The sequence below is a fragment of the Lodderomyces beijingensis genome, assembly GCF_963989305.1.
Source record: "Lodderomyces beijingensis strain CBS 14171 genome assembly, chromosome: 4".
In the NCBI taxonomy this organism is placed as follows: domain Eukaryota; kingdom Fungi; phylum Ascomycota; class Pichiomycetes; order Serinales; family Debaryomycetaceae; genus Lodderomyces; species Lodderomyces beijingensis.
This window is the reverse complement of record NC_089973.1, coordinates 1,647,390-1,674,247: the sequence shown is the minus strand read 5'-3', so window position 1 is coordinate 1,674,247 and position 26,858 is coordinate 1,647,390. Positions and strand designations below refer to the sequence as shown.

At 46.5% G+C, this 26,858-nt stretch overlaps 14 protein-coding genes across 14 annotated transcripts; 8 read left to right on the top strand and 6 right to left on the bottom strand. All coding sequences in view use genetic code 12, as the record gives it.

Annotated features, from left to right (window-relative positions):
* Positions 1 to 315: 315 nt before the first annotated feature.
* On the top strand, positions 316 to 2,223 carry LODBEIA_P37400 (uncharacterized protein; the record flags this gene model as incomplete). The annotated part of the gene is made up of 1 exon (XM_066973884.1): positions 316 to 2,223. The coding sequence occupies one exon, from the start codon at positions 316 to 318 to the stop codon at positions 2,221 to 2,223; it is 1,908 nt and encodes a 635-aa protein (XP_066830678.1).
* Positions 2,224 to 2,261: 38 nt separating this feature from the next.
* On the bottom strand, positions 2,262 to 3,689 carry LODBEIA_P37390 (uncharacterized protein; the record flags this gene model as incomplete). The annotated part of the gene is made up of 1 exon (XM_066973882.1): positions 2,262 to 3,689. One exon carries the CDS (start codon positions 3,687 to 3,689, stop codon positions 2,262 to 2,264), a length of 1,428 nt encoding a protein of 475 aa, XP_066830677.1.
* A 678-nt stretch (positions 3,690 to 4,367) lies between these two features.
* On the top strand, positions 4,368 to 6,518 carry LODBEIA_P37380 (uncharacterized protein; the record flags this gene model as incomplete). The annotated part of the gene is made up of 1 exon (XM_066973881.1): positions 4,368 to 6,518. One exon carries the CDS (start codon positions 4,368 to 4,370, stop codon positions 6,516 to 6,518), a length of 2,151 nt encoding a protein of 716 aa, XP_066830676.1.
* Positions 6,519 to 6,670: 152 nt separating this feature from the next.
* On the bottom strand, positions 6,671 to 7,786 carry LODBEIA_P37370 (uncharacterized protein; the record flags this gene model as incomplete). Its single annotated transcript, XM_066973880.1, has 1 exon — positions 6,671 to 7,786. The coding sequence occupies one exon, from the start codon at positions 7,784 to 7,786 to the stop codon at positions 6,671 to 6,673; it is 1,116 nt and encodes a 371-aa protein (XP_066830675.1).
* Positions 7,787 to 9,187: 1,401 nt separating this feature from the next.
* On the top strand, positions 9,188 to 10,132 carry LODBEIA_P37360 (uncharacterized protein; the record flags this gene model as incomplete). Its single annotated transcript, XM_066973879.1, has 1 exon — positions 9,188 to 10,132. The coding sequence occupies one exon, from the start codon at positions 9,188 to 9,190 to the stop codon at positions 10,130 to 10,132; it is 945 nt and encodes a 314-aa protein (XP_066830674.1).
* A 542-nt stretch (positions 10,133 to 10,674) lies between these two features.
* Positions 10,675 to 12,567, top strand: LODBEIA_P37350 (uncharacterized protein; the record flags this gene model as incomplete). Its single annotated transcript, XM_066973878.1, has 1 exon — positions 10,675 to 12,567. The coding sequence occupies one exon, from the start codon at positions 10,675 to 10,677 to the stop codon at positions 12,565 to 12,567; it is 1,893 nt and encodes a 630-aa protein (XP_066830673.1).
* Positions 12,568 to 12,639: 72 nt separating this feature from the next.
* Positions 12,640 to 13,605, bottom strand: LODBEIA_P37340 (uncharacterized protein; the record flags this gene model as incomplete). Its single annotated transcript, XM_066973877.1, has 1 exon — positions 12,640 to 13,605. The coding sequence occupies one exon, from the start codon at positions 13,603 to 13,605 to the stop codon at positions 12,640 to 12,642; it is 966 nt and encodes a 321-aa protein (XP_066830672.1).
* Positions 13,606 to 13,799: 194 nt separating this feature from the next.
* LODBEIA_P37330 (uncharacterized protein) lies at positions 13,800 to 14,118 on the bottom strand (the record flags this gene model as incomplete). Its single annotated transcript, XM_066973876.1, has 2 exons — positions 13,800 to 14,022; positions 14,102 to 14,118. 2 exons carry the CDS (start codon positions 14,116 to 14,118, stop codon positions 13,800 to 13,802), a joined length of 240 nt encoding a protein of 79 aa, XP_066830671.1.
* A 233-nt stretch (positions 14,119 to 14,351) lies between these two features.
* Positions 14,352 to 15,170, top strand: LODBEIA_P37320 (uncharacterized protein; the record flags this gene model as incomplete). Its single annotated transcript, XM_066973875.1, has 1 exon — positions 14,352 to 15,170. The coding sequence occupies one exon, from the start codon at positions 14,352 to 14,354 to the stop codon at positions 15,168 to 15,170; it is 819 nt and encodes a 272-aa protein (XP_066830670.1).
* A 51-nt stretch (positions 15,171 to 15,221) lies between these two features.
* Positions 15,222 to 16,547, bottom strand: LODBEIA_P37310 (uncharacterized protein; the record flags this gene model as incomplete). Its single annotated transcript, XM_066973874.1, has 1 exon — positions 15,222 to 16,547. One exon carries the CDS (start codon positions 16,545 to 16,547, stop codon positions 15,222 to 15,224), a length of 1,326 nt encoding a protein of 441 aa, XP_066830669.1.
* Positions 16,548 to 16,868: 321 nt separating this feature from the next.
* Positions 16,869 to 19,067, bottom strand: LODBEIA_P37300 (uncharacterized protein; the record flags this gene model as incomplete). Its single annotated transcript, XM_066973873.1, has 1 exon — positions 16,869 to 19,067. One exon carries the CDS (start codon positions 19,065 to 19,067, stop codon positions 16,869 to 16,871), a length of 2,199 nt encoding a protein of 732 aa, XP_066830668.1.
* Positions 19,068 to 19,498: 431 nt separating this feature from the next.
* On the top strand, positions 19,499 to 21,124 carry LODBEIA_P37290 (uncharacterized protein; the record flags this gene model as incomplete). Its single annotated transcript, XM_066973871.1, has 1 exon — positions 19,499 to 21,124. One exon carries the CDS (start codon positions 19,499 to 19,501, stop codon positions 21,122 to 21,124), a length of 1,626 nt encoding a protein of 541 aa, XP_066830667.1.
* Positions 21,125 to 21,604: 480 nt separating this feature from the next.
* On the top strand, positions 21,605 to 23,794 carry LODBEIA_P37280 (uncharacterized protein; the record flags this gene model as incomplete). Its single annotated transcript, XM_066973870.1, has 1 exon — positions 21,605 to 23,794. The coding sequence occupies one exon, from the start codon at positions 21,605 to 21,607 to the stop codon at positions 23,792 to 23,794; it is 2,190 nt and encodes a 729-aa protein (XP_066830666.1).
* Positions 23,795 to 24,774: 980 nt separating this feature from the next.
* On the top strand, positions 24,775 to 26,730 carry LODBEIA_P37270 (uncharacterized protein; the record flags this gene model as incomplete). The annotated part of the gene is made up of 1 exon (XM_066973869.1): positions 24,775 to 26,730. The coding sequence occupies one exon, from the start codon at positions 24,775 to 24,777 to the stop codon at positions 26,728 to 26,730; it is 1,956 nt and encodes a 651-aa protein (XP_066830665.1).
* Between the last annotated feature and the right edge of the window lie 128 nt (positions 26,731 to 26,858).

Genomic DNA, 26,858 nt, shown 5'->3' with positions numbered 1-26,858 from the left:
TACCCTTCTGCGAAGAAAAAAAAAAAGAGCTGGAGATTCTCAGGGCAGATTGCAGGCTGGAGGCAGTGCCGTGGGATTGTGGAATCGGAAGGGATCCAGGATGAAAAGCAATATCAGCCGGTAAGCTCTGTTTCAACACCATCCCTCTCTCCACAGCTCTTCTTCCTCTCTGACCTTTGACCCACCCCTTTTTCTTCCCCCGTGTAGTTTTGATATTTTTTTCTGTTTGAGTCTCGTGCGGGAAAAAGACACGAGAATTTAGTGTGGGCGCTCTCAATGCAAGTAATCAATATACAGCAGGAGCTAGCCCTAAAAATGTCCCCACACATGTCCCTGGACTCAAGTTCTTTCAATAAGGGCGGGCATAATGAGCTGTCGGGTAGGGCGCCGTCAGATTGCAGCTCGAATTCAAGCTCGCATAAAGCCTCGCGTTGGAAAACACGCAATTACCAGCCAAGGTTCCTTCAGCAGCACAAGCAGCAGCACCAGCAGCACCAGCAGCAGTACCAGCTTGGCTATCAATTTAGCTTGTCGTCTCCGCCAAACTCAAAGTTGATAGCACTACCTTCAGTGGAAAGTTTCCAGTTGGACAGCATAATCAACGAGCTCCGGCCCCATAGCGACGCCGTGCTGGAACATTTGTTGAAAGTGGCTAAGCATTACAAGGATGACCTACGACAACTGGTCAAGAACAAGCTTTCCTTTGAGCAGAAGATCCAGTTCTTGAACATCAATGTGTGTCGAACGAGCCAAAAGACCAAGAGCTTGGTGCATCGCTCCAGGAAACTGGTGGCAAAGCTTACTAGTGAGGATGAGAACCTTGGTGTGTTGTTGGAGAACCTGGTGCTTGCTAGTCGACGAACGCGGGCTTTGATTGATCGACTTGCCGCGAGCAAGCATGTTCAGATTGACAGGGACAAGTACCCTCATTTGAGTCGGTTGATGGCGGCTTCAGCCCCGCCTCAAGCGCAAGAAACCAATGACCGCCACAGTTTGGAGACGAGCCCTCCTTCTGCTTCTCCATCTCCCCTTCCAATGTCCCCTTCCAATGTCCCCTATGAGATCGAAGCTGATAAAGAAGCTTTGAATCCCACTTTTGAGAGAGGTGAGGAAAACATATTGGCGGTAGAGGCTTCCGTGAGTTTAATGGAGAATCACGACGGTTCTAGTCTGAAAGAAAATAGAGAGTCAAAGACAACAAAGTCCGATGAAATTTCACTACAGTCACCGCTTGCTGAGCAGCTAGACCAACTGTCGCTGGCGTTGGAACCACAGTTCCAACCCGCCGGAGTTGTGATACTCGACGGTACAACTCCTGAGGATGAGCACGAAAGCTTTGAAGGCTTCATCTCGACAACCGTTTCCAAATTTAGGGAATTCAAAGCTCAGGCAAGAAACCACCAAACAAGTCACAGCACTGCTGCGTCAACAGACACGGCTCCTTCCGTAGCTGCTACTGCTTCCTCTCCAAATACAGCGATACGCAATCCGCTCGCGTTGCTTTACTCATCAATCCTCAAAACGCACCCGATCCAACAACAAGAAATCAACAGCTATCCATTCCTAATCAAAAAGGCCGGTCCTACTTGGCAGAGCTCACTGCACCACACCCACCATAAAAAATTGAGGATCAACGGCGATCTCCTCGACACGGCATACTATCAAAAACAACAAGACAAGAAACAAAAGCAAATTCAAGATGAGGAAAATGAGGGTGAAAATGAAGGGGAAATTGAAGGAGAAGTAGACAACGGCCATGATCCGGACAAAAAACTTGCTCAAGAAATGAAGCATCCCAACGAACTTGATGGCACTTGGATGACTTCGCCGCTGCCGCCGCTGCCGTCGCTGCGACTGCCGCTGCTACTGCTGCTGCTGCTGCTGCTGGATGACTCTTCCCTAGACGAACTTTTGCCCGTGTCACAACAAGCTAGCAAACGGCTCCAGTCCCCTACTCCCAAACACCAGCCTTCGCATCATTCCTTACAACCAAGCAGGTCGATCCTCAAGCATCCGAAAAAACCGCGGCGGAAATCCAACCACGAGCACCGGGCGAAAGTTGCACATCAGCTTGATTCAGAGTTGGAAAATGACCCATTGCTACAAGTGAATAAGGCGTTTGGGTCGAGGTCGAATAGCATTACTACTGACTATACCGCAATTGGAGAGATTGCTGAAGATGGCGCTGCTGATACCGTTTCGAAATTGAAAAGCTTTGTTTAAATAGATATCCGGGGCTCGATTTAATCGAATCTGCTCCTTTAGACTTCGTTAGTGTCTCCGAATGGATCTCCGCCGAAGGAGTCATTAGTCTCTGTTTTATCTAGCTTGGGTTTCGCTTGGAACCCACTTTGTAAGCTTTTATCCCCCAGATTTGTTGTTGTGGTGATGGTGGTTGGAGGTGGTGGCGGTGCGGCACGCTTTGGCTCATCCATGGTGGCAGCCTGTAACCTCGACGCAATCAGATCATCTCCAATAATCGACTCTTCTTCTTCTTCCGACGAGTAATAGCTCTCGTCCGATTCGCTCCATTCTTCCCCGTCTCCATCATCAACGTCCGGTGCAGTATTCAAATGTCTTCCAGCTCTCGTGTCGAACTTCTTGAACGTCTCAACCAAATCTTCATTGGCACGTATCAAGCGAGCCAAATATTTCTCATCCATCTCCACCACTTCTCGGGATTTCCCCGTTGGGTCGCCAGCACCGACAAACTGGAGATACTTGAGCACTTTTCTTCTGCTCTGTTTACAAGCTTCGAAAATTTCCAACGTAGCGGCATCGTTCCCTGGTGACACGACATGCTGCAATTTGTTGTCTAATTGGATACATTGGGCATTGGCATCGCTCAACAATTTCTCAATCTTGGGAGCTTCTTTTTTGTAGTTGATCTGCGGAATGCCGTATTGCTCGTCGGCGTAAATGATTCCATTCTTTGACCTCTTATTCTTCTTCTGCTTCTTCTTTGTCTTTTCCTCCTCCCTTCTTGATCTGTCTTTCAGATTCACCGAGTAGGGCGACGCAGTTGTAGGACGAGGTGGCGGCGCCTTGGGGGAGCGCGCTTGCAGCGAGCGAGTTTCTCTCTTCAGTTTAGGTTCCGATAACGCAAAGTCGTCATCATAGGGGTCAATGCCATCGTCGCTGTCATTGTCGCTGTCGCTTTGTGATCGCTCACGTCTATCCTTGTCTCGACGAGAGCTCAGCAGCTCAAGTATCCTCTGCTTCTTGGGGATGGCCTTGTGCAACTGTTGCATGTACTTGTACCCATCAAGACCGTCAAACTCGCTCTTCCACCCAATTGCCATATTCATGGCCCGTTTGACCACTTTGGGACCATAGCCGCCACCAGTGCCAGTTCTGCCATGCCCACTAATGACGCCTTTCAACACTTCAACCAACTTATCGTCTCTTGCTATAATCGGGCCAATCTTGTGGCCCGAGTTCAAAAGAAGAAGCTCTAAAATGTTCAATGCTCTCAACTGCTCCTCCACGGCGCCGCCATACTTGATTTTCTTTCTTATTGCGCGCGCTGCTTCCGACGCACCTGATTGCGGTTGCACCTTGATCAACTCGATCAAGTTAGACAAATGCAACTCCAAGGTGTCGTCTATTTCCTCGTTTCTGCCTGCTTGACACAACTGATTGATCTTGACAGTTATTGACGTAAATGGCTTTTCATTAAAGATAGGCATACCTTCAAACGTAAATGGAGATTGAGACTGAAAACTTTGCAAAAAATCGACGGTTTTTCTCAAATCCTTTTCTTATGCAAAAAATACTCGTCGTTGGCCCGTAATGGTGCTGGAACCGTAAGTCGCCTTATCTCTCTCTTTCTTTGTTTCCTATTCGGGAGCATCTAGGGCGACGCCGCACGGGTCGACAAAAACGGCAATTGTCAAGCCGCACCAACACAAAAAATAAAAAAATACTTGGTGGGAATTTTAAGGGGGAATAGGGGGTAATTTCATGCTACAGTACTACAGTAACAGTACATCAGCAGAACCACTCCATCATGAAAGGGAAAAGTGGAGTGAACAACGCATTTTTTGAGCTAGCTCCTGTCTTTCTTGTTCAGAGATTCAAGTTTTTACTACAATGATATCAGAGTATTTGTGAAAGAGGTTTGTAGTCGCTAGCTTTGAAGGTGAAATGTTGAGCAGTGTATGTTCTTAGGAAGGAAGGTTTAGTCACGTGCGCAGCGGTGGACGTCAAATTTTTTTTTTTCAGAAAAGCTTTACAACACACTTGCGAAGACAACCGAGATTATCCACCTCCTTTTTCAACAGGATCATTTGCCCCCAATCAGACGGAGAACCAAGCTTGATTGAGATCATTTATTGGTGGCGGGAAAGTAGAGCAATTAGAGAAAGATGTCGGACCAGTACAACCAGGACAAATTGAATCAAGATCTCCAAAACGCATCGCTTGGGGGAAATCAGCAGCAGTCGCAACAGCAGCCGCAACAGCAGTCGCAAAACTATTATAATCCAAACCAGGCTCAGGCTTTTGTTCCCTCTGGTGGGTACCAACAATACCAAGGGTACGCCGGTCAGCAGCAGTACCAACAGTACGGAGGTTACAACCCAGGCTATCAACAGAGCCAGAATGGCAGAGGCGGATATCAGCAGTACAACAGCAGAGGAGGAGGTTACCAGCAGTACAACAGCAGGGGTGGATACCAGGGACAGCAGCAGTACAACTCATACTCTCCTCAACAGTATGGAGGATACCAGCAATACAACTCACAAGCCGCTCAGTCTCAGCAACAGCAGCAACAACAACCTGCTGCTGCTGCTGGTATGTCATTGGCTGATTTTGAAAAGCAAAAGCAGGACAAGCAGGCATCTTTGAATAAACCAGTCAAGAAGACTTTGAAATTGGCTCCTAGCTCCGGTATCAAATTGGCAAATGCTACAAAGAAGGCCGACGCGCCAGCTCCGGCCACAAAGGAAGCCTCACCAGCTCCTTCTGTAGAAAAGAAGGAAGAGAAGAAGGAACAAAAAGCTTCCGAGGTAGCACCAGCAGAAGCAGAAGAAGTCAAGAAAGCCCCTGAGCCGGTTGGCAAAGAAAATTCGGTATCCACGCCAGTCTCGACAAAAGAGAGCACCCCAACTCCAACTCCAAGATCAACCACTCCTGCGCCTAAATCTTCAGCTGCAACTGCTACTGCTGACACTGTTGCCAAGGAACAGGAAGACGAAGTTGATGAAGAAGTGGTCAAGGATATGTTTGGAGGCAAGGACCACGTGTCGATCATTTTTATGGGCCACGTTGATGCCGGTAAGTCAACCATGGGTGGTAACATTTTATACTTGACTGGGTCAGTCGATAAACGTACCGTGGAAAAATACGAAAGAGAAGCCAAGGACGCGGGAAGACAAGGTTGGTATTTGTCGTGGGTCATGGACACCAACAAGGAAGAGAGAAACGACGGTAAGACTATTGAAGTGGGCAAGGCCTATTTCGAAACCGACAAGAGAAGATACACAATATTGGATGCACCGGGCCACAAGATGTACGTTTCCGAGATGATTGGAGGCGCCTCGCAGGCAGATGTGGGTATCTTGGTCATTAGTGCTAGAAAAGGTGAATATGAAACTGGATTTGAAAAAGGTGGGCAAACTAGAGAACACGCGCTTTTGGCCAAGACTCAAGGTGTCAACAAGATCATTGTTGTTGTCAACAAGATGGACGACCCTACTGTCAACTGGTCCAAGGAAAGGTACAACGAGTGTACCTCGAAATTGGGGATGTTTTTGAAAGGTATCGGGTACAGTAAAGAAGATATTGTGTTTATGCCTGTTTCTGGATACACCGGTGCCGGGTTGAAAGAACGTGTATCTAGCAAGGACTGTCCTTGGTACGATGGTCCTTCATTATTGGAGTTTTTGGACAACATGGACACATTAAACAGAAAGATCAATGGACCTTTTATGTTGCCAATCTCGGGCAAGATGAAAGATATGGGTACGGTAGTTGAAGGTAAGATTGAGTCGGGACACATTAGAAAGGGGGGCAATTTATTGTTGATGCCTAACAAGGCCCCCATTGAAGTGCTCACCATTTACAATGAGACTGAACAAGAATGCGACTCGGCATTCAGTGGAGAGCAAGTTCGGTTAAAGATTAAAGGTGTGGAAGAAGAAGATTTGCAAGCTGGGTACGTGTTGACGTCGCCAAAGAACCCCGTGAAGACGGTGACCAAGTTTGAAGCGCAGATTGCGATTGTTGAATTGAAATCGATTTTGTCGAATGGTTTCACTTGTGTTATGCATTTGCACACGGCGATTGAAGAGGTCAAGTTTGTGGAGTTGAAACACAAGTTGGAGAAGGGCACCAATAGGAAATCCAAAAAGCCACCGGCATTTGCCAAGAAGGGAATGAAGATCATTGCCGTGTTGGAGACGAACGAATCTGTGTGTGCTGAAACTTATAATGATTACCAGCAATTGGGGAGATTCACGTTGAGAGATCAAGGTACAACAATTGCCATTGGTAAGATCACCAAGTTGATAAAGTAAATGATGAGGGGGGAATAAGAAGAAGAAGAAGGAAGAGGAAAGAGTTTTTTTTAAATGTATAGTAAAATACACCCACCGTGTCTATAACCATTTTTATTCATCCGTCTAACAATTTGTAAGTGGTTCCCTTTGTTTTTTTTTTTTTTTTTGATTCACAATTTAGCAAAGATTTCAATCAAGTTTTCTATGCCATCTAGCACGTTATCATCGAGTCCCTCTTTTGCATCGACATGTTTAGAATGGGCAAAGTCGATAAGGTATAGCCCGCTTAATCTCGATGGGTTTCCAAGAGGGATCCGAATAACCTTATCCCCTTCATCTTCCTCCTTTTCCTCATCATCTTCTTCATCATCTTGAGCCGGGTCGAATTCGTAAACCAAGGGGTCAAACTCGTCGTAGTTTGCACCGTTTACCGTGCTCCACCTTCTGGAGTCGCCCTCCACCACAAACAACAAGCTCGCGGAGTACATCCGCGTGTGGTACAGAAGTAAGCAGTTGTGCAATAGCTGCAACCGTTGCACGAACCGATGGATCAACATTTTTGCATGATGCAAATTCGCAAAGAATAACCTCAATGCGTCCGCTATGTTATTGACATCGAGACCCCTCCCGAAATACTTGTTGAATTCAAGATAAGTTGTTTTCTCCTCTCGTTCAACTCCGTCGTATTCAATGTTTTCAAGCATGGAGTCAGCGGTGATGCAAGATTGCATTTCCTTGAACAACTCTCGAGGCATAACCACCTGACTCTGTTCTTTTCCCTGGTGGTGGTGATTTTGGTAGACTTTCATGCCGCATATTCGGAAACCCAACGTGCCGCTCGTTGTATTCAAGCTCACTTGTCTCAACCTTTCGATTTTCGCCTTTGGTGTGACTTTGTCATCGGTCAAAGTGGAGCCCAATTTGATGTCGAGGATGTTGGGATGGATGATTCCATGATATAGATTCTGCAACACGATGAATTTTCGGGACGAGTCTTGCGTCGTGGCGATCTCCAACGTCGATGCTGATGATGATGTTGGTGGTGGTGGTGAGTCGATGTCGCTTTGGCTCAATTGGCCTAGCCACGGCGGCATCCAGTGGCTCAACAATGCGCCAAGCAAGGGCTCCTCGTGCAGAGCTTCATCTAGCTCAAGTGTGCGTTGATAGAAGTCTAGTTCCTGGCGGGTAGTGGGTTTGATGAATAGCGAGTCCAGCGTCATGCACCCATCGTGGCCTGCTGCTTGGTGTTGTGAAGGTGTGAGCTGTCGCTTCTTGAAATTGGTCATTGTTGGTAGAGGTGTTGGCAGAGGGGGCAGAGATGTGCTACCGGAACCGAAAGGTCAAGAGGCGAAAGCTGGGTTGTTTGCAAGTGGAATGGAACGGGTTGGACCAAGGGGTATCTCACCAAGCCTCGTTTTCGTAACTGGATGTGGAGGGGGGAGAAAGAAAAGGGGGCACGGTAAAAGGGATGGAGTATCGTGAAGAAGAATGTAGCCTACGATGAACGTATAATAATAGCAAGCGACTACCGGCTTTTCCAAAGTTCAACATCTCTCGCTATTTTATCAACCGTTAAGATTCAGCGAAACCTCCACCCCTTTCAGTAAGAGCCCAACAGCTATGATGCAAGTGGGATATAATTAGCAGCATGGCTAGAGGAAGATCAGACGCACAGGTCCAAAACAAACAAGAGACGGCCCCTGGAGGGGGGGGACTCCCCCTCCTCGTAAGCGTCGTAATGATCTACAGAATCACAAGATGAGATGAATGCAATCAAACTGGTCACGTGGCTGAATCGACGCCAATTAGCCCGGCACGTGACTGGCGGGACGGGTCGCCCTGGCAAGGCGTGGCCCTGGCGAGGGTTTAATGGGGCGCAGGGCGAAGGGGGCGCGGTGGGAAAACTTTCTGTTCGTGCAAGTTGGCCAGCCGGCACCAGCGCGGGCGGGTGCGCAGAAAGGGGCCATGCAAGCCAGTACTTTCAACTACGAAACATGGGTTGCAACAGCCAATCACCGGAGAGAATTCTCCTTTTTTTTCTTTTTCCGGGTAGGTTTCCAAGATGATGTGTCAAAAGATGAACAAGCATCAACCAATACCGCTGAATAAAGCCCCCCAGTTCACTCCTAAGGACAGTCTCGTGATGCCACCTTTACATCCCGATATTTAACGCCCGTCGGTTGTGAAGGCATGGAGACACGATCATCTTCAAATTAAGTCGATTTATCCCAATTTAGACATACTGACATAGCTGCGACCACAACAACAACAACAACAACAACAACAATAGCCTCTCTACCTACTCTCTCAATCTCTCTTAACTTCTCTCGCTGTTCTCACTGTTGCTGCCCTGCCTAACTGTCTCTTTGCCTGACTGTTGGTGCCAAATTGCCTCTTTGCATGTCTCGTATAGAGCCCAAAGATATTTCACGCAACTTCGTCTCTGCCTCCAAATAGCAGACTACAAAAAAAACCCTCTGAATTTTGTACTATAGGGTGGAAACAGATCTACACATACATCTACTCGAGTCTCAGCTATCACGGCAACCACTGGCGGACCAGCTATTCGGATATATATTCGAGATATATACACTTTGACAAGCAAGGAACGAGTTTCACGTGCACTATAGAAAGAGTCGTCGGCCAGAGACCATTTAGCCAGCAACAAGATCAACAACAGTAGCAAGATGAGTAATCCATATCAGACCCAGCAGAACCCATATAGCCAGCTGCAGCAACAGTATCAAAGCCATAGTGCTTATGAAATGAGCGACGTTGGCCGCAACACCAGCAACTACGATGCTTACGGTGGTAGTGGTAAACAATACTCTTCCTCAAACGAAGACAGCTTTGTCCAGTTTATGAATGAAGTGCAAGACATCAATGCCCAGTTAGACAGCTATTCCAACATCATTAATCTAATTGACAATAAGCAGAAATCGTTTCTTTACAACATAGACTTGAACGATGAAGACACCGAGTATTCTTCGCAGCAAATCGACAGTTTAGTCGGCGAAGCCCAGTCTTTGCAGTTGGACTTGAAAGCAAGAATCAAAAATGTCCAGGTCCAGGCTGTTCATGCCAAGGACCAGACCCAAGTCGACCAGGCTGAAACTTGCAGGAAGAGGTTCTTGGACTTGATTCAGGACTATAGATTGGTTGAAGCGAAAAACAAAGAACAATCAAAAGAGCAAGCTGCAAGACAATACCAGATTATCAAGCCAGATGCAACCAGGGAGGAAATCAACGCAGTGGTGGAAGAAGGCGGCACCCAGTATTTCCAACAGGCTTTGCTTCAAAGCAATAGACGCGGCGAAGCTAGAGCCGTGTTGGATGAAGTGCAAGTGAGACACCGCGAGTTGTTAAAGTTGGAAAAAACCATGGCCGAATTGACGCAATTGTTCCACGATATGGAAGAGTTGGTTATAGAGCAAGATCAACCGATCCAGCAGATTGAAGAACAAGTTGGCACTGCTCAACATGACATTGAGCAAGGTGTCGGCCATACTGACAAGGCCGTCAAGAGCGCAAAAAGCGCAAGAAAGAAGAAGTTGTGGTGTTTGGCAATTGTTATCATTTGTATTATTATTGTGGTTGTGATCATTGCTGCATACTTTGGTTCAAGGAAGTAGGTGCTTGGGAGCTAAACTCCGGGTATTTATTTACTGCTGAATCAATAGTCACTAGGGAGGAACAAAGAGGAGTTTACCCTTTTTATACTAAGGGGATGAGGGGCTGAACTCAGGTGAAATCAACGCGTGTTATCTTAACAGGGAGTCTATTTTTGAAACCATCATCATCATTATCTATATCGAGAAGATAACTGTCTACTATCTTCTTCCCATATAGTTTTTTTTTACTTTCAAAACAGTAAACGTATATTAGTAGTCTTTTTTAATACATTTATAATCTGACCCCTAGATTTGGGGCAAGCTCTGTGCGGTAGAGGCCTTGTTCATCTCCAACCATCTCCAATCTGCCGTGGATTCTAAAAGTCTCAAGGTGTTCTTGGGGGGGACCATTTGGTAGCTCTGGTGAGAAATGGGAGTCAGATGAGATGGAATTTTTTTGAGAGAAGATCCATTTTCACAACCATAAAAATTTACCACCACAGACCAACTAACTTGAGCAGGTGAACTTAGACAGAAAAGTAGTAAAGGCATACCTACCCAGCATGGCAAAGATTAAAAAGAGAGGCGCCTCAGGTGCAGCCAAAAACTTCATCACCAGAACTCAAGCCATCAAGAAACTACAAATATCCTTGGCCGATTTCCGTCGTCTTTGCATATTCAAAGGTATATACCCAAGAGAACCAAGAAACAAAAAGAAAGCCAACAAGGGCTCAACTGCACCGGTCACCTTCTACTACTCCAAAGATATCCAGTACTTGTTACATGAGCCGGTATTGGACAAGTTCAGACAACACAAGACTTTTGCTAAAAAATTGCAACGGGCCTTGGGCAAAGGTGAAATCGCCTCGGCGTCAAAACTAGATGCCAACAGGCCGAAATACACCTTGAACCACATCATCAAGGAAAGATACCCTACATTTATCGATGCGTTGAGAGACCTCGACGATCCATTGAACATGTTGTTCTTATTCAGCAACATGCCTGCGATTGATCGAGTCTCCACCAAGATCATTGGCGATGCTGAAAAATTGTGCAACTACTGGTTAGCTTATGTTTCCAAGGAGAGGTTGTTGAAGAAGATGTTTGTTAGTATAAAGGGAGTCTATTACCAGGCAACTGTCAAGGGGCAAGAAGTGAGATGGTTGATCCCGTATAAATTCCCCACGAATATTCCAACTGACGTGGATTTCAGAATCATGTTGACGTTTTTGGAATTTTACTCGACATTGTTGAATTTTGTGCTTTACAAGCTTTACAATGAGGCAGGGTTGGTGTATCCTCCACGTGTCGATATTAAGAAATTAAAGGGCGCTGGTGGATTGAGCAGTTATGTGTTGCAATCTAAGGATAGCAAAGATGTGCCTTTGTTGCAGCAGAAGGCTGAAACTGAAGCTCAAGCTCAAGCTCAAGCTCAAGCTGAGGATAGCAAGGGCAAGCAGTTGTCTGCAGCAGAAATTGAAAAAGCCCTCGAGGCAGACCACGAGGAAGAAGAAGAAGAAGCTGAAGCAAATGCAATTGAAGAACCGGCACAAACGACAGTGGAAGAAGTTGAATTGGATGAGTTTCAAAGTGGGTCTACAAAGTCAGGCACCGATACCCTTATCCAACCATCAAGATTCTCCTCGCCCACTTCACAACTTTTCTCCAAATTCATCTTCTACATTGGTCGAGAAGTGCCCATTGATATTCTTGAATTTGTCATTCTTGCATGTGGAGGTAAAGTCATTTCCGAGATTAGTCTTGATGATTTGAAAATTAATGATGCAAAATTGTACAACTCGTTGGATATGGACTCCATTACTCACCAAATATCAGATCGAAACAAATTGACGCACAAGTTGCCGGGAAGGACATATATCCAACCACAATGGGTATTTGACAGCATAAATCAACAGCAATTGTTGCCTGTGGGTGAATATGCCCCTGGTGAAACTTTGCCACCGCACTTGTCGCCATGGGGAGACGCAGGTGGATACGATCCACATGCCAAATCTGAACTAGGTGGAGACGGAGCCAGCAATGAAGCTGAAGCAAAAGCCGAGGAAGAAGAAGAAGAAGAGGAGGAGGAAGAGGTTGAAGTTGAATCAGGAGACGAAGACAAGGAGGAGGAGGAAGAAGAAGAAGAAGAAGATGATGATGATGATGAAGATCTCCAAGCACAAAAGGAACTTGAACTTGAAGTTTCCGGCAAGAAATTCTCTGAATTGGAAGAGCCAACACCAAAGAAACAGAAAAAGACAAAGAGTGCCGCCAAGACGAAGCAAACCCCTGAAGAAGAAGCTAAAGAGTTGGCCAAGATTATGATGACCAACAAGCAAAAGAAATTGTACAACAAGATGCAATACGGTATTGAAAAGAAGACGAGCAGGAATGATGCATTGACTAAAAAGAGGAAGCAATTGGAGAAGAAGAAACAGCAGTTGAAGAAAATCTAGAGTTTTGGATATTTGAGTAATTTTAATAGACAAGTTGTCACTGTATATGTATATACTTTTATAATGTACAGATCATTTGACACTGCTGGTGACTCTTGAATCCAAAAACATACGATCACTAATCTCCAACAAGAACAACCCCTTCAAGAAATCCTGCAAGTGTCCCAACTCCTTAATCCCCAGATTGATAACTTCGATATCCGTCAGTTTCGCCACGTTAATATAGCACTTAATCTGGAAAGTGTTCAGTTCATCAAGCAACTTGAGCTTGATGCCATTGCCCACTTCGTCATCCCCCTGAGAATCATCACGAATGAAAATCTTAAAGAGCTCAATAATGACGTCGCCGTAAAAGAACCGCACGCCTTTGATCCAATATTGATTAATCACGGCATACCCCAAATCATTCAAAAACAAGAGGAAGGAACCATTCCTGCGATTCTTAACGATGCTATTACTGGCGGCGGATGAAGATGAGGATGGGTCCACTTGCGCGGCGTCGGGCTTACTCTCCATTTCCTGCTTGATGTCCACCTCCATTGCATCCAGCATGTCCAGCTTGTCCACCGCGGCAACATGGGTATGCACTAGCGTGCTCTCGTATATCGTCTGCTGGGAACAAGTCTGGTTCTTGCCCGCGATGGGGATATCGCTAATCTGCAAAGTCCAAACTTTCTCCTTACCAAATTGATTCTTCCCTCCCCCAACCTCATCTCCATCTCCGTCATCTTCTTCATCGGTGAATAATTTCCGCGCGACGATATCGTCCACGCCATTCACGCGATTATTCAATATCGGCTGCAGGATATCCAAGTCGCGGTTCAGCCACGTCGTGATGCACTTCATGTAATACTGCTCAATCTGGTTGATCTTTCCGGGCTCGAACTTGGGCTTGAAGACATGGTTCGGTTTAGTGATTAGGGTGTATGTGGATATCTGCTGCGGGTGGAATATCCCTGTTATGGCTTGTAGTGTGGCTATTGTTTGGAGGTAGTTTGAGTGTGGGATTGACGAGACTAGTGAGAGTTGGTGCACCATGATATCATCTACTAGGACAAAGAATTGAAAAATTGAAAAAAAAAAGGGAAAAAAGGGGAAAAGGGGGAAAAGGAACAAAGTCTAGCGAGTGGATGTGAGCGGATGTGTATTATTAGATATATATGTCAGCTGGTTCGGGTTGTTTCCGCTGGTTCTGGTGGTTTCTGCCGGTTTCTGCTCTAGGGAGTGAGGTTTCACAAATATTTTTTACTCTCTGATTTTTCAGCACTTGAATCAACGGCGGTATCTTCAGTGAATGCCACCACGATGTACCCAATCAACACCACGTTGGCAGCTAACGCGCTCAATCCCCCGCTTATGATACTATTGGTTGTGAAATACTGGACCGTAAAGAACGTTAGAAGCGGGAATACAATCATCAATGCTGTAAATATCATCAACTTCTGTATTACTGATCTATATTGCACAACGTTAGTAACCCCCTTTTTCTCTCTGTTTCAGTGCATCCACATGGACGACGACGTAAAACACATACTTCGGAATGTCGGCCATCTTGAACTGAAGTAGCTAGTACCTTGTGGATTCTTTGAAAGGCCTGGCTGGATCTCCGTGTGTTTGGACAAGGGGGTATCACTTTGAAAGTTCAGTTTTTCATGTCAGGTCTCTCTCTCGCACTTTCCTTCAATTTCTAAGGACACAGCAAGAGTTCACCATTCCAACAGTTCAACAGTTTGACCCAACACTGGCCGCAACAGGACATCTCAAAGAGTAACCCTTGCTTCATCATGTTCCATCAGGCTGTTCTATCATTGGGATTGCTTGTGACGGCAGTTGCCGCCTTCTCAAACACAGGGTCCATCATCGTGAAAACCAACGAGCTCGACTACGCTCCAAAACACTTTGAAAGAGCAGAAACAGTTCACCAAGTGCTCGTTGAGACGTTCCAGAATGAGCCAGTTGACATCTTCTACGTCAAGGCAGAGAAGTGGAACCCCGATAATGTAAAAGGCGAGGGGCTCACTATTTTCCCAAACGTGGCATACAACAACAGCAAGCATGTCAAGGCGTTGGCTCAAGAGTTGAACAGCAACGTTGCTGAAGATTTCGGTGCGCAGGATATTGCCGATTTGGAGGCCACCACGTCGAAGAACTTTGTAGTTGTAGTAGTGCCGAGCTTCAAGACGCCTTCAATCAAGGATAAGCTCGAGTCCAAGTTGATCAACTTGTACAATAACGAGGCAGCTGTTCATGTGACCAAGAGAGAGACCACGGGTGAAGAAGAGGAGGACTCCTCGGTTAAGCTTCAACAGGAAATCGAGAATGACTTTGCCAAGGCTAAACTGTTGGCATCGGAAGAAGACGCTAAAAACGACAACCCTGTCACCATATTGGGTGCAGACGTGCCCGACTCGGGCGTAACAACTACCAAACCCAACAACTTGTTTACAAACTATCAGTTCTTCACCCCGGGTATCTGGTCAGGAATAATAGTTGGTGGATTGTTGTTGTTCATCTTGTACAATGCCATCGACTGGCTCTCGTCGTTGGAAATCACCTATGCGTCGTTTGACAAACAGCTCGATTTCAACAAAAAGAATGAATAAGAACTACTGAGCTAAACTAACTTGTTCTTTTTTATATACAATTTTACATATTTAATACAAGTAAGGTATAATCTTGTATGGAACCAACTTTGTATACTCGTCCCATGCTTTACCGTATTTAGCCCGGCACTTCATATCGTCTCTCACTTGACGGTGAATCAACAAACTCGCGAAATAGACAACGTAAAAATAGGTCAAGGGTGTCTGGAACCCCGTGGGCAAGCACCACGACCAGCCAATGAGCCAATCGCCCATGTAGTTGATGTGCTGAGATTTGGCCCACCATCCATCGGCCAACAACTTCGAGCCCGTGGGCGTCGTGATTGACTTTAACCTGTTCAATTTGCCGTTCTTGAAATCGGCCTTTTGCTGATTGGCAGCACGGAAGATGTAAAAGCCCACAACTTGCAACAACAACACCGCGCAACACCTCCACCATCCGAGATTGACCTCGTTCCCAGGGATGGCGAGATAACGCGCTTGCAAGCTGTAGCTCCAGGGGACCCAAGCCAAGTCGCCAAAGCTCAACATGAACCCGAACCCGTCGGTGGTGACATCAATCATCGACAAGCACCCCGCCTCGTTCAACACGCCATCAAACAAATATATCGCTTGGAGGAGATTCACCAACACCAACGAGTCAGTAACGTACCCGAGCTGGTGGTACTGCTGATGCAAGCAGCTCAAATTGACCAAAAACCACAAGAGCATCCCCGGTCTCAACTCGCAAAATAGCTTAATGTCCCATGACCCAATGCGAGGATTCAACTCGCGGCCAATGAACCAGTCGTAGAACGCATTGCCGGTGTTGCCATTCACGCTCAAGATTCTCTCCTTGGTGCCGCGGCCATTGGCGTTGCGCAAGGGGATAAACGAGATGGCGTAGACAAATATCGCCAAGATGAAGGAGAAAATGATCGTGGTGAATACAAGTTGCAACTGGTGGTCGTAGATGAATTGCAACTCGGGCAACTGGTAGTCTTGCACTTGGAATAAGCGGGCAACGAGCAACGTGACCAACAATAAGCTCATTGGGACCCCGTTTATGGTGTAGTTTAGCTTGGTGCCGTCTCGCAACTCGGTGCCTTGGAGCTGCGTGCCGGGCAAGATCTGGTCTAGTGCCACTAACCCGAAGAACCACGCAAGGTAAACTTTCCACACGGTAGGATCAAACATCAACTCACACGTTTCGGACAAATTCGATGGGAGTTGGCCCACGATGGCCCCAACGTCGATATGGAGACCCTTGGTGGAGTAAGCTGGATTGCACACCAACTGGAACAATTCCAAGACTAAGGGAAGCCCCACAGTGATTCCGAGTGCGCCGGCGACACCGTTGAACTCTCGATGTTTGGTACGTGGGTTCAACTCAGACATTTCAAAATTCAAAAACTCAGTAACTAGTCCGCCACTACGATTGCCCTACGTGATGAAAACTGGTTGAATCAGATGTATCTGCTGGGTATATATACGGGTGCAAAAGAGGAAAAAGACAGGCTCTCGCTTGCTTCCATCGCGAAGCTCTCTCCGCGTTTTAAACGAAGAATACGACGACGCGGAACCGACTCATCTCGAAGCACATTCACCATCATCCATAACGAAGAGCAAGGAAGTTGAATAGGCACCCCGCAAGCAAGCAACGTACACAGCCTACTGTCTACTGTTGGGAGCATTTTTCTAGTTCTATTCTACTATATATCAATTGGCGTTGTTGTTGTTGTTTCTGGAAGTGTCAATCTTCATAAACTCCCGCAAGGCCATCGTGGCATACGAGCTCACGCCCAATTGCATTTTCAAAACCACGGCTAATTTCTCTTTGCAATCGGAATCGGCTTCTTTTGTCTGCGTCTGTGGTATAATTCGGGCGATTTCAGCCTCTTTTGTCGGCTCTTTTTCTTCCTTGTCTTCTTCTGGCTCCGCCTGCTTTTTCTTTTCAAGCACTTCTAAATCGGTGAGCACAATCGGCAGGTAGTCGTCATAGTATGGAACAATGTCATACGACAAGTGCATGGGCTTGGTGATCAAGTTCCTGTAAGTTCCCGTGAGTGAAAACTCCTTGTTTTTCCTTCTCAAGTTGAAAGCGTCGAGTTTATCCCTTGCCATTTCGTCAATGTAAACCTGTCTCAATTTTGCATTCGTGGGGTACTGGATCTTGAACCCCGCTGTTGGTAAAACCACGTCGAAAATGGTATATTTCCGACTCTCGATGTCTTCCTTGGTGATTGCGTGCACGGGCACTTCGCCATACTCAGCTACGTCTTCTTCAAACCCGTCTTCGTCAAGGTGCACTCTGTTTCCCATTTCAGCGGCCCTTGTTTGGTCCAACACAAGATCGCCTTCTTGCACTTCCAACCCAAACATCTCAACTCGTTTGGAGGCAACCAAGTTCCAAACGTAGGATTGGTAAGCGTGCACGTACATCATTCTCAAGTTCTTCGGTATCGCCATTATACTCGTCAAATACGAGTGGCGGTTGAAAGATCCATCCTCGTTGCGCTTCTCCTTGCACAACGCCTTGAGAATATGGTTTTCAGCTACAAAATGCTTTGGCAACGCATCGAGGGCCCGTTGCGGGTCTTTGGTCTCTTTCCATATTCTTCTGCATTCAGTGGTGGCGGGGGCAACAACATCTTGCTCCGATAAAATCAACTCGACAAACTTGCCCCAGTCCTCTTGAAGCAACGCAATACCAAATTCGTGCGTGGGCACGGAAAATGTGCCAAATCTTTGCAACCCAAAGTAGTTAATGAACCCTTTGGTTTGCAAGCTTGCAAAGCTTTCAGCCACGATATCGCAAAGGTTTGCCCCGCCGGATTCATCAGCGAGCTTAACGTCACGCAAAGTGATTGTGAACTCGTTACCCAACAAATCCCCCAACTTCAACGGCGCGTCTTGGTAGCTGAATGAGCCCAATTTGAACCCGCTGTTGGTCATTTTGTTCAACGAGCTAACTCGCAATACTTTGCCCTTGTGGATGCTGAATTTCTGGCATGTGACACCCCGACGGTCCTTGGTCCCCGCGAAATTGATGGCTTTGTTCGGTATACGTAACAATTTGCTCATATTATGGGCGATATCCATGGTGTCTCGATTCTGTTTGTACACGGTGAAGTGCAAATACGGCTTGAATTTCCCCAAGCCGTAGTTGACCACCCCGTTGGCATCAATGTGGTGCATGCTATCTTGATCATTGCCGCTCCTCTTGCCTCGACTGAAACTGCCCTTTTTCTTGGCTATCGCTATTTTGAATGTGTTCTCCGGCGACGTCACAGTCTCGAGATTGCCTTGGAAAGCGCGACGAAGAAGCTGGTGCAACCTTGTTCTTTGCTCTTTATCGTTGAAACTAGTCTGGGTCTCCATCTTGTTGCCCGTGTGGAACAACTCTTGAATCTTCTGCAACTCGTCAGAGGTAATCAAACTCAACAACTCCTCCCTATCCTCCTCGGATAAAGTGTATTTCGCTCCATGCTCTTGTTCCTGTTCCTGCTCCAACTCCTGGCGCTTTTTCTTAATCTCGGCGATTTCTTCAGCTGTTTTCCCTGCAAATTCAACCCTCTCCCGTTGTTTACGCTCCTCCCTCCGTTCTCGGTTACTTTTCCCCATCTCAATCCCTTCATCCACCAAGTGCACCACAGTGCCACTAGGATCAATTTCATTGACCTGGAAGTCGGAATGCATCGTCTTCAACGAACCCCGGAAGCCGGTGGAAACGGTGTTTATAAATTGGGTGATACCCACATCTGCCTCGGAAACTGCACTGGGCGGGATATTCTGCTTGAACTTTTTTGCTGCCGTTGCAGAAGCTGTCTGCACATCCTCCCGCGACGCCGATCGTTTAAGTGCCTGTGACATCAATTTTAAACCCGGTATTCGTCGTTGCAAAAGACGCTTCAACATAAATCTACGAGCCTTCGACTGGTTTGAAAAAAGAGAATCGACGCCAGCCGGTTTTGGTCGGATGAGATGTGCTGCAAAATTCTGCTCCTGCATACAGCCTGATCCATACCAATCCTTCTGGCGATGGTTTTTATTTGGCTGCAAAACGTCCATCGATTTTGCATCAATTTTGTTTCTACACTGCAAAAATTCTGATATGGCCCCCGGCCTCGCCTTGCTTCCTTTTTCTTTGTCTCTCTCTACATCCTCTTCTTTTCTTGGTTGTTTGTCTCTCTTGACTTGCTTTGCCCTTCCCCCCATTCAAGCAAATACCGACGCAAGTAAAAATTGCTATGGAAACCGACCCTTAGGTCCCCCATTTTTGGATATTGTTTTTGGTTTTTTTTTTTCTTTTTTAGTTCCCATTCCCGTTGCTTCTACTTACAGACATTATGCTAAAACAGTTTATTCATTCTGAGTCCTTGCTAGTCGACCAAACTCACGAGTCGATCGATGATGTCACTCCGACAAATTCAAATTCAAACTCAACCATCAATAATGAATCAGTTACGAATAAACGATCACCGCCGCCGCAGATTCCTCCGCCCGGGGCCAAACGAGTCCCCAGCTTTGCATTTACACGTGCCGTTTCCCAGGACTATCGTTACCAAGCAGTGCAGAACGCCGCTGCTGCAGGCGCCGCTGCTGGAGCTGGTGCTGGTGCCGGTGGTGGGATTGAAGTTGGCGGCACAAACTCGTATTCGAGCCGCCGTTCGAATTTTCTCAAGGTATGTTCATGGCCTTTTGGTAAAGTTGACAATGCAAATGAGAAAGACGACAGTAGTGACCGAGACCGTGACCGAGATCGTGACCGTGATCGTGACCGTGATCATGGCCTGTTCAATAGGGGAATTCTGGTTGTCAATTCGTCAGCCACCCATTTTGACGATGCTGTGGATGGGTCTCCCAAGAATGTCACCATAGCAGCTTTTGATAAGCGCAATTTGTTTGGTCAACCGCCAGTACAGCAACAGAGACCATTAACGGGGAACCCGAGTTTGGAAAACGCTGGGGGCGGACATGGTATTGGTCATGGTGGTGTTAACGGTGGTGGAGGTGGAGGTGGTGCTGGTAATGGTACTAATGGCAGTGGACATCAGGGTAAATTCTACAATGAAAAGTTTGGCAAATTCTTGGGACGAAGAAAGCACCACCCGCAACAGGGCATGGTTGAGAATCTACGCAGGTGCATTGTCTTGTCAAATATCAGTGAAAACATGAGTATAACGGCAGTTTTACAACAAGTATGTGGAGGCCCCTTGGAGAAGATTGTTGAGTTGGCAAATAACAAAATCGAGCTTCATTTCATCTTCCCGCAGCAAGCAAAGGAGTTTTATGCGTTTGGTAAAAACACGGGCTTGTTCAAAGTCAATGGAATCAAACTAAACGTGAGCTGGTCCGAGAAGGAGTTTTCTGATAGCGAACAACTTAGACCAGAAGAGGATCTAGAAAATATGAACCATTTAGGTGGTAATGGTGGTGGCCATGGCGGTGCCAATGGCGCTATTGGCGGCAACGGCAATTGTGGCAATGCTGTTGGCAACGCTGGTGGTAACGCTGGCGTTGGCGGTAATGGCGGCAGTGGTGGTGCCTTCCCCTTTTCCTACTCATCCTTGAAAAGTCAACAACCAGCTCCACGCTATACATTGCCCAAATCACTATACAATGAAATACTTTCCAACGGATGCAGAAGGTGTCTAATAGTATCAAAAGTAGTCGCCGGGAAAAAGATTCGCACCGGCGACAAGATGTTTTACCCCGAGCCCGAGATCCACTACTCCCACGATCTACAGATCCATAACATTCGACAAGATTTCGAACCGTTTGGAGCCATTGTGGATATAGGCAGCGTGATATCGAGAAAACTTAGCTTCAGCGTGTTTTTCTACGACATTCGAAGCGCCATCAAAGCAAAGACTGAGTTTGAGAAAATCGGCTCCACTTTAAACTTGAAGTACAAGGACTGGAGCATTTGGTATGGGAAGGACATTACTGACCGTGCTTGCTTTGTTTTATAAATAGGTTTCCCACTGTAGAACAATAGCTTGTTTTTTTGATAAATTTTCGTAAAAAAAGAAAAAAAAAAAACGGAAAACTCTCCCATCCTCCTACATTCTATCATATCCTTTGCCTAGGGCTCAGTCCTCGTGACACCATGTATAGAGATGAAACTGTTGATTGTTGCTCCTGTATTGGTGGAGGGGTGGTTTCGCAGCCAAAGAGTATAAGCAATCTCGATTGGGCCGAATCAAAAACAAACCGCCCGTTTTGTGATCCACTGCACTTTTCTCTGTATGCCAAAATTCCTACTCGATTGATAAAACAAAAAAACCCCATTCAGTATCACCATCTCAAACCCCAAAGCTCCAGACTCCAGACTCCAGACCCCCCGAGGTTCCTAGTGATTGACGATACGGTTTTTTGTTATCAACTACTAGCTACACCTTGTTACCTGTCAATTTTTTGCTATCAAAACAATAAGAGATATAAAAAGAAAAATGTCACAGGCTTCCACGTTTGGACCCAAGTCCTCGTCCTTATCAACATCGTCCACATCAACTATAACTACTCCAGTACGGCACAACGCCGCAGCAGCTAGATCAAATTATAGACCGCCTTCCAGACCTACCTACCGTGCCTCGTCGCCAGTGCAGCAGCCACATTCGAGTAACCACCACCACTACCAGCACCAACCACCACAACAGCAAGGAAACGATCGAAATAGATCGAGACCAGGGTCCAGTTTTGGCATGAGCAGACCTACAACCCCCATCAACAGTTATAGCAAACAGGAACCTTACACGGGAAGCATATCCGTGTCCATTAGGCCCAATCCCCACTCAGCAAACGCGGCAACTTCCCAGAATTGGATTATCAACCAGTCGAGTAATACCATCACCAATGGCTTAGATGGCACCACTTTTGCGTTTGACCACGTCTTTCCGGCGCAGGACTTGGCAGTGAATAACAATCATCAAGTCTATTTGAAAACTTGCAAACCTATTGTCGAGCGGTTTTTGGACGAGGGGTACAACGGCACTGTCTTTGCTTATGGAATGACGGGATCGGGCAAGACCTATAGTATGAAAGGTGATGGAAACGGCAATGGTGGCGGCACAATTGGATTTGTTGAGCTAGCTATAGAAGATATATTTGACAAGATTGAAAACAACACCGAGGGAGTAAAATACCAAGTGCTGATGTCATACCTCGAAATTTACAACGAGAGGATTATTGATTTGTTGAGCACACCGGCAGTGGGCAATGGCAGCTCGACGACTCGGTCTGATTTGAAAATCAGAGACGATCACGAATATGGAGTCAAAGTTGTTGGCCTTGGCTCCCCTTCAATCACATCCAAAGAGCAGATGTTGTCACTCATCAAAAAGGGAGACTTGAATCGAAAGACAAGTGCAACTGACTTTAACGCAAGATCGTCTCGCTCTCATTCAATCTTGCAAATCAGGTTGAATAAAGTCAACCCGTTGACTAACTTGGAAGCCTCGGCCACATTATCGCTCTGTGACTTGGCTGGATCCGAGAGAGCTTCAACAAGCTTGGAAAGAAGAAAAGAAGGTTCATACATCAACAAGTCACTACTCGCCTTGAGTAACGTCATCAACAAATTATCCGCTTCAACAAACACCAGCGGATACTCCATGGATACCCATATAAGCTACCGAGATTCCAAATTGACGAGGTTGCTCCAACCGGCGTTGAGTGGCCGGAGTTTGGTGCTGATTCTATGCACCATCCACATGGGAGGCGGCACTAGCGGCACCAACACCGCGAGCTCATTGAACCAATCCGTCTCGGAGACTTACAAAACGCTCCGATTTGCTGCTCGAGCCAAGGACATTGTCATCAGCGTTGAGAAAAATGGTTTCAAAATGGCGGGCGGCGATAACGAAGCGCACGTGCAAAGAGAACTTGCTCAATTGAATTACACGATTGAACAACAACGACAGGAAATTATGCTTTTGAGGGCAGCGCAGTCGCCACTGCTAGATTCGCCGTTTTATGCCTCGGACTCGCCTCGACTGCCTTCGATAACCGAGCAACAATTGCGAGAAGAGAATCGAGTCCTCATGGACAAACTAGACCATCTCACGAGACTAACCGACTTGCAGCGCACGGAGACCATCATCATCAAGGACAATGTGATGAATGACATTCTCGGTTCCAACGCAGCCGAGTCACAAATGTTCATGGCCAATATAGAGGAGTTTTACAAAAGATGGCATCATGAAATGGAGGAAAGCAAACTCTACGTGGCCCATCTTGAAAACCAGCTCAAGAATGGCCACTTGGCCCAGCTCCAGCAATCACAAGCTTGGCAGGCGAAAATCCAGGGAGATGAAGATCTATTGGATGTGCTCAAGGAGCAAGAAGGCGAAATAATGCAGCTAAAGGAAGCGATTAAGGACAAAGACCACATCATTCGCAGCTTTACCAAATCTTCAAGGATGAGGAAATTGGCTGATTCTAACTCGGCCATGAATACAATAAGGAGCAGCATCACCACGCCCGATTATGAACCCAAGAGACCCGCTCCAAGCCGAGGAAGCTCGAGCGAACTTATTGGCAACCATGGTGCCGGTAAAGAGAATGAGCCGGAGATGATGATGATTGACTTTAAATTGAGTCCCAAGAAACCCCCAATCTCAAGTTTTGATGTAATGCATTGATTTTTTTTTTTTTTTTGGTTTTTGCTTGTATAGCCCTATTAGACACTTGTATCAATAGTTTTTTAAGAACATGAAAAAAAGACGGTAAGCTTTTGCAACTCAACGACTCGTGGATGAAATAACAGCGGGTGACTCTTTGCCTCTGTTCGTATCGACTGGTGGTTTCTTAAGAAATCGGGAATTTGGTACCTGAAACTCGGCAGGAAAGAAGCCTCCTTTGTCTCAAGGCTTAGCTTTCGCCACCCACAGCAATCATGGCATCCACGGTACATCATCACAAGCTGTGCATTACTAATGGATGCCCAATTGACCTGTACAATTGGTGCTATTATCAAGAACTCTCGCTGGCCAAAGAGACGTCATTTATCCGTGGGTTCACCAGTGGGGCTGGAGCCCCAATTAAGGGTGCTTGCGTCATGTTTTCACCAGATCAGTAAGTTTGTTCTACGCTACAATGGCAGCAAACCACGGGAGCACTTTCAACAGAGGTTTCTCCCTGTTGCCAAAAAGTGCCGTCAAAAAGAAGAAAAAAAATTGAAAAATTGATAAGTGTTCCCACTGTCTAGGCTCCTGGCTCAACTTGACCTCTTTCTCTCTGGGTGATAAAGGAAAAAGACTCCAAGCAAGGTCGACAAACGGGCTTTTTTTGCCTTTTGGCTGCAAGTGGTTGTCGTTTTTGGTTGTTCAAGGAACGAACGGCTAGCCGAAATTCGGAGCCCCCTTATCTCACTTGATTTTGATCATGCTGCATAAGGTCATATTTAATCTCACCAACGCTCAATGCATCACAGCGTTCATTATCTGATGGTACGTTCACCGCCGTTCTCTGACTAATCCACGGACTATAAGTGCTCGTCTTTTGCTTTTGGTTCAGAGCGTCTAGATCCTCCGGGATGTTTAGAAAATACCGGAATCCGCCGCAACCACAACCACCACAGCCACATCCACGTCCAGCAGTGCCGCCACTGGATCAGCATTCGATGCGGCGGAAGCAAGAGCCACCCAAGTTTCAAAACAATGCAATTGACCCCGCCAACACCAGCACCTCGGCTCCACGTTCGATCTTCTCCCGGAGAAGATCCAGCACCCAAACACCAGACCAGCGTCCTCCTTCATCAAGCGCACCAGAGTTCAAATTCGAGGTACTACACCGTGGTGGGCCAATTGGATCGCGAGATGATGCCGTTGCAAGCGGCAATCGGGGTATCAATGTGGATAACGAAGCAATTTCACCCACGGCTTCAGACCACATGGACCAACATTCCATCGCATTGTCTTCGGCTGAGACGCTCTCTGTCGGCCATATGGACCGGAGGGAGCTTCAACCTAGCTACACCGAAAATCTAACCGAGTACCTCCCGTTTGTTTTGCGTCGACATTTGCATTTGGAAGTTGAAAGAAGACAACGAGAAGAGGGTTCGAGTGGATCACCGCGGGGAGTCGAGCTGGAGCTTGAACGACCTGGCAATGCCTACGGAGTCGATGATGCTGATGCTGATGCTGAAGAAGAAGAAGATGAAGAAGAAGAAGATGATGATGATGATCTTGCTACTATATTCAGCCAGAGTCATTTACCCATGGATCAAGAAGTCATCGAAACTCGCAAGGTCATGAGTCAGAAATTGACAAGTTTCAACTACAAACGACTGCTTGTGTTAATGAATGGCATGTTGCTCAACCACAAAACTTACATTTTCCCCACCCCCGAGTCCTTTGACTTGTTCAAGGAGTTGAGACTGAAAGTCAAGCAAGAGCGGAGAAACTCGGTCATCTTGTTTGATCGGAAAAACGGTGGAATCAGACGTGCCTCGTCGTCGGCCAGCGTCGATAAAATCAAACGGGATTTCAAGATCCCCGAAGGAAGCGAAGAAGTCATCGATGACCGAAACCACATTATTCCCATCGACTATAAAATCAAAGGGTTGGGCCTACCCTTGTTCAAAGTTAGCAGCCCCGTAATGTCGGTGTTTCGTAAAAATGCCCCCTTTCTAACCTTCCGCAAATACAAGGAGATCCCCGCGCCACCAGCACTTCAAGAGTCGCCAAGTACTCCCGATTGCAATGAAACCGAAGTGGATTTCGAAACGTTTGACTTTTGTCTCGTGCATTCGAAATATTTCCAAAACTTCCGAAGATTCATCTACGAATTCCTACCCAACTCTCCACATGCATTCAAAGTCATTTCATTCCAATCGAACTTTGCGCCATTCACCGACTTTATCTTCCAAAACACCAGGTTCCGCATCTTGGGCACCGCCGTGATTCCCGGCTTTGTGAGCCCCTACACCCCGCACATGAAGCTCGTGATTCTAGATGAGTCGCAGCCGAGCTTATGCGATGCAATATATAATAAGCCACCCTCGCAAGCGTCAACTTTCCTCCACTTCAAAAAAGAGGCGCTGCCACCGGTGCGATTCGACATCAATGACCCGCAAACTTTCATCAACCCCGTGCCTTGCAAAAACAACGACTTTGCATACAAGGGCGCAAAGAGACTTGGAGGTGCGTCATATAAACTTGAAATTATCCCATTTGGCCTTCCGCCGTTTGGATGCTTCAAGGATGCGTCGTTGTATGTCAACAGCCACATGTTCAGCATCCCTAAAAAATACAAGGAAGTGGGTAAGATTGAAGTATATCAGAATCTAGATCGCGATGATCTTATTGGTGATGATTACGGAGGTGGTGGTGACGGTGTTTTCCCCGTTGCTTCGTCCTCGTCGGACTCGGCTCCACCTTCCATGGCGAAGGACGTTAACAGCACCTTATCGGTTGATGTGGATACGCAGGTGCTCACTTGCATATTGAGCACGATGAGAGAGGTCAATATTAAGAATTCAGCTAGTCTGGGCCAAAGCAATGGTATCATGGGGCCTAGTTTTGCTTCGAGAGTAGGTGGCATTGGGCCCGCGGGTGGATTGTTCGTAGGCGTATAGACTATAGATTTGTTCATAAGAATCTATTACCCACGCATGTTTAATGTAACTGGTCTCCTTCAGTTCTTATCATTCTAGTGCTCTGGACTTTTATTGAGATTTTAACTCCAACTATTTTTTTTGTTTTG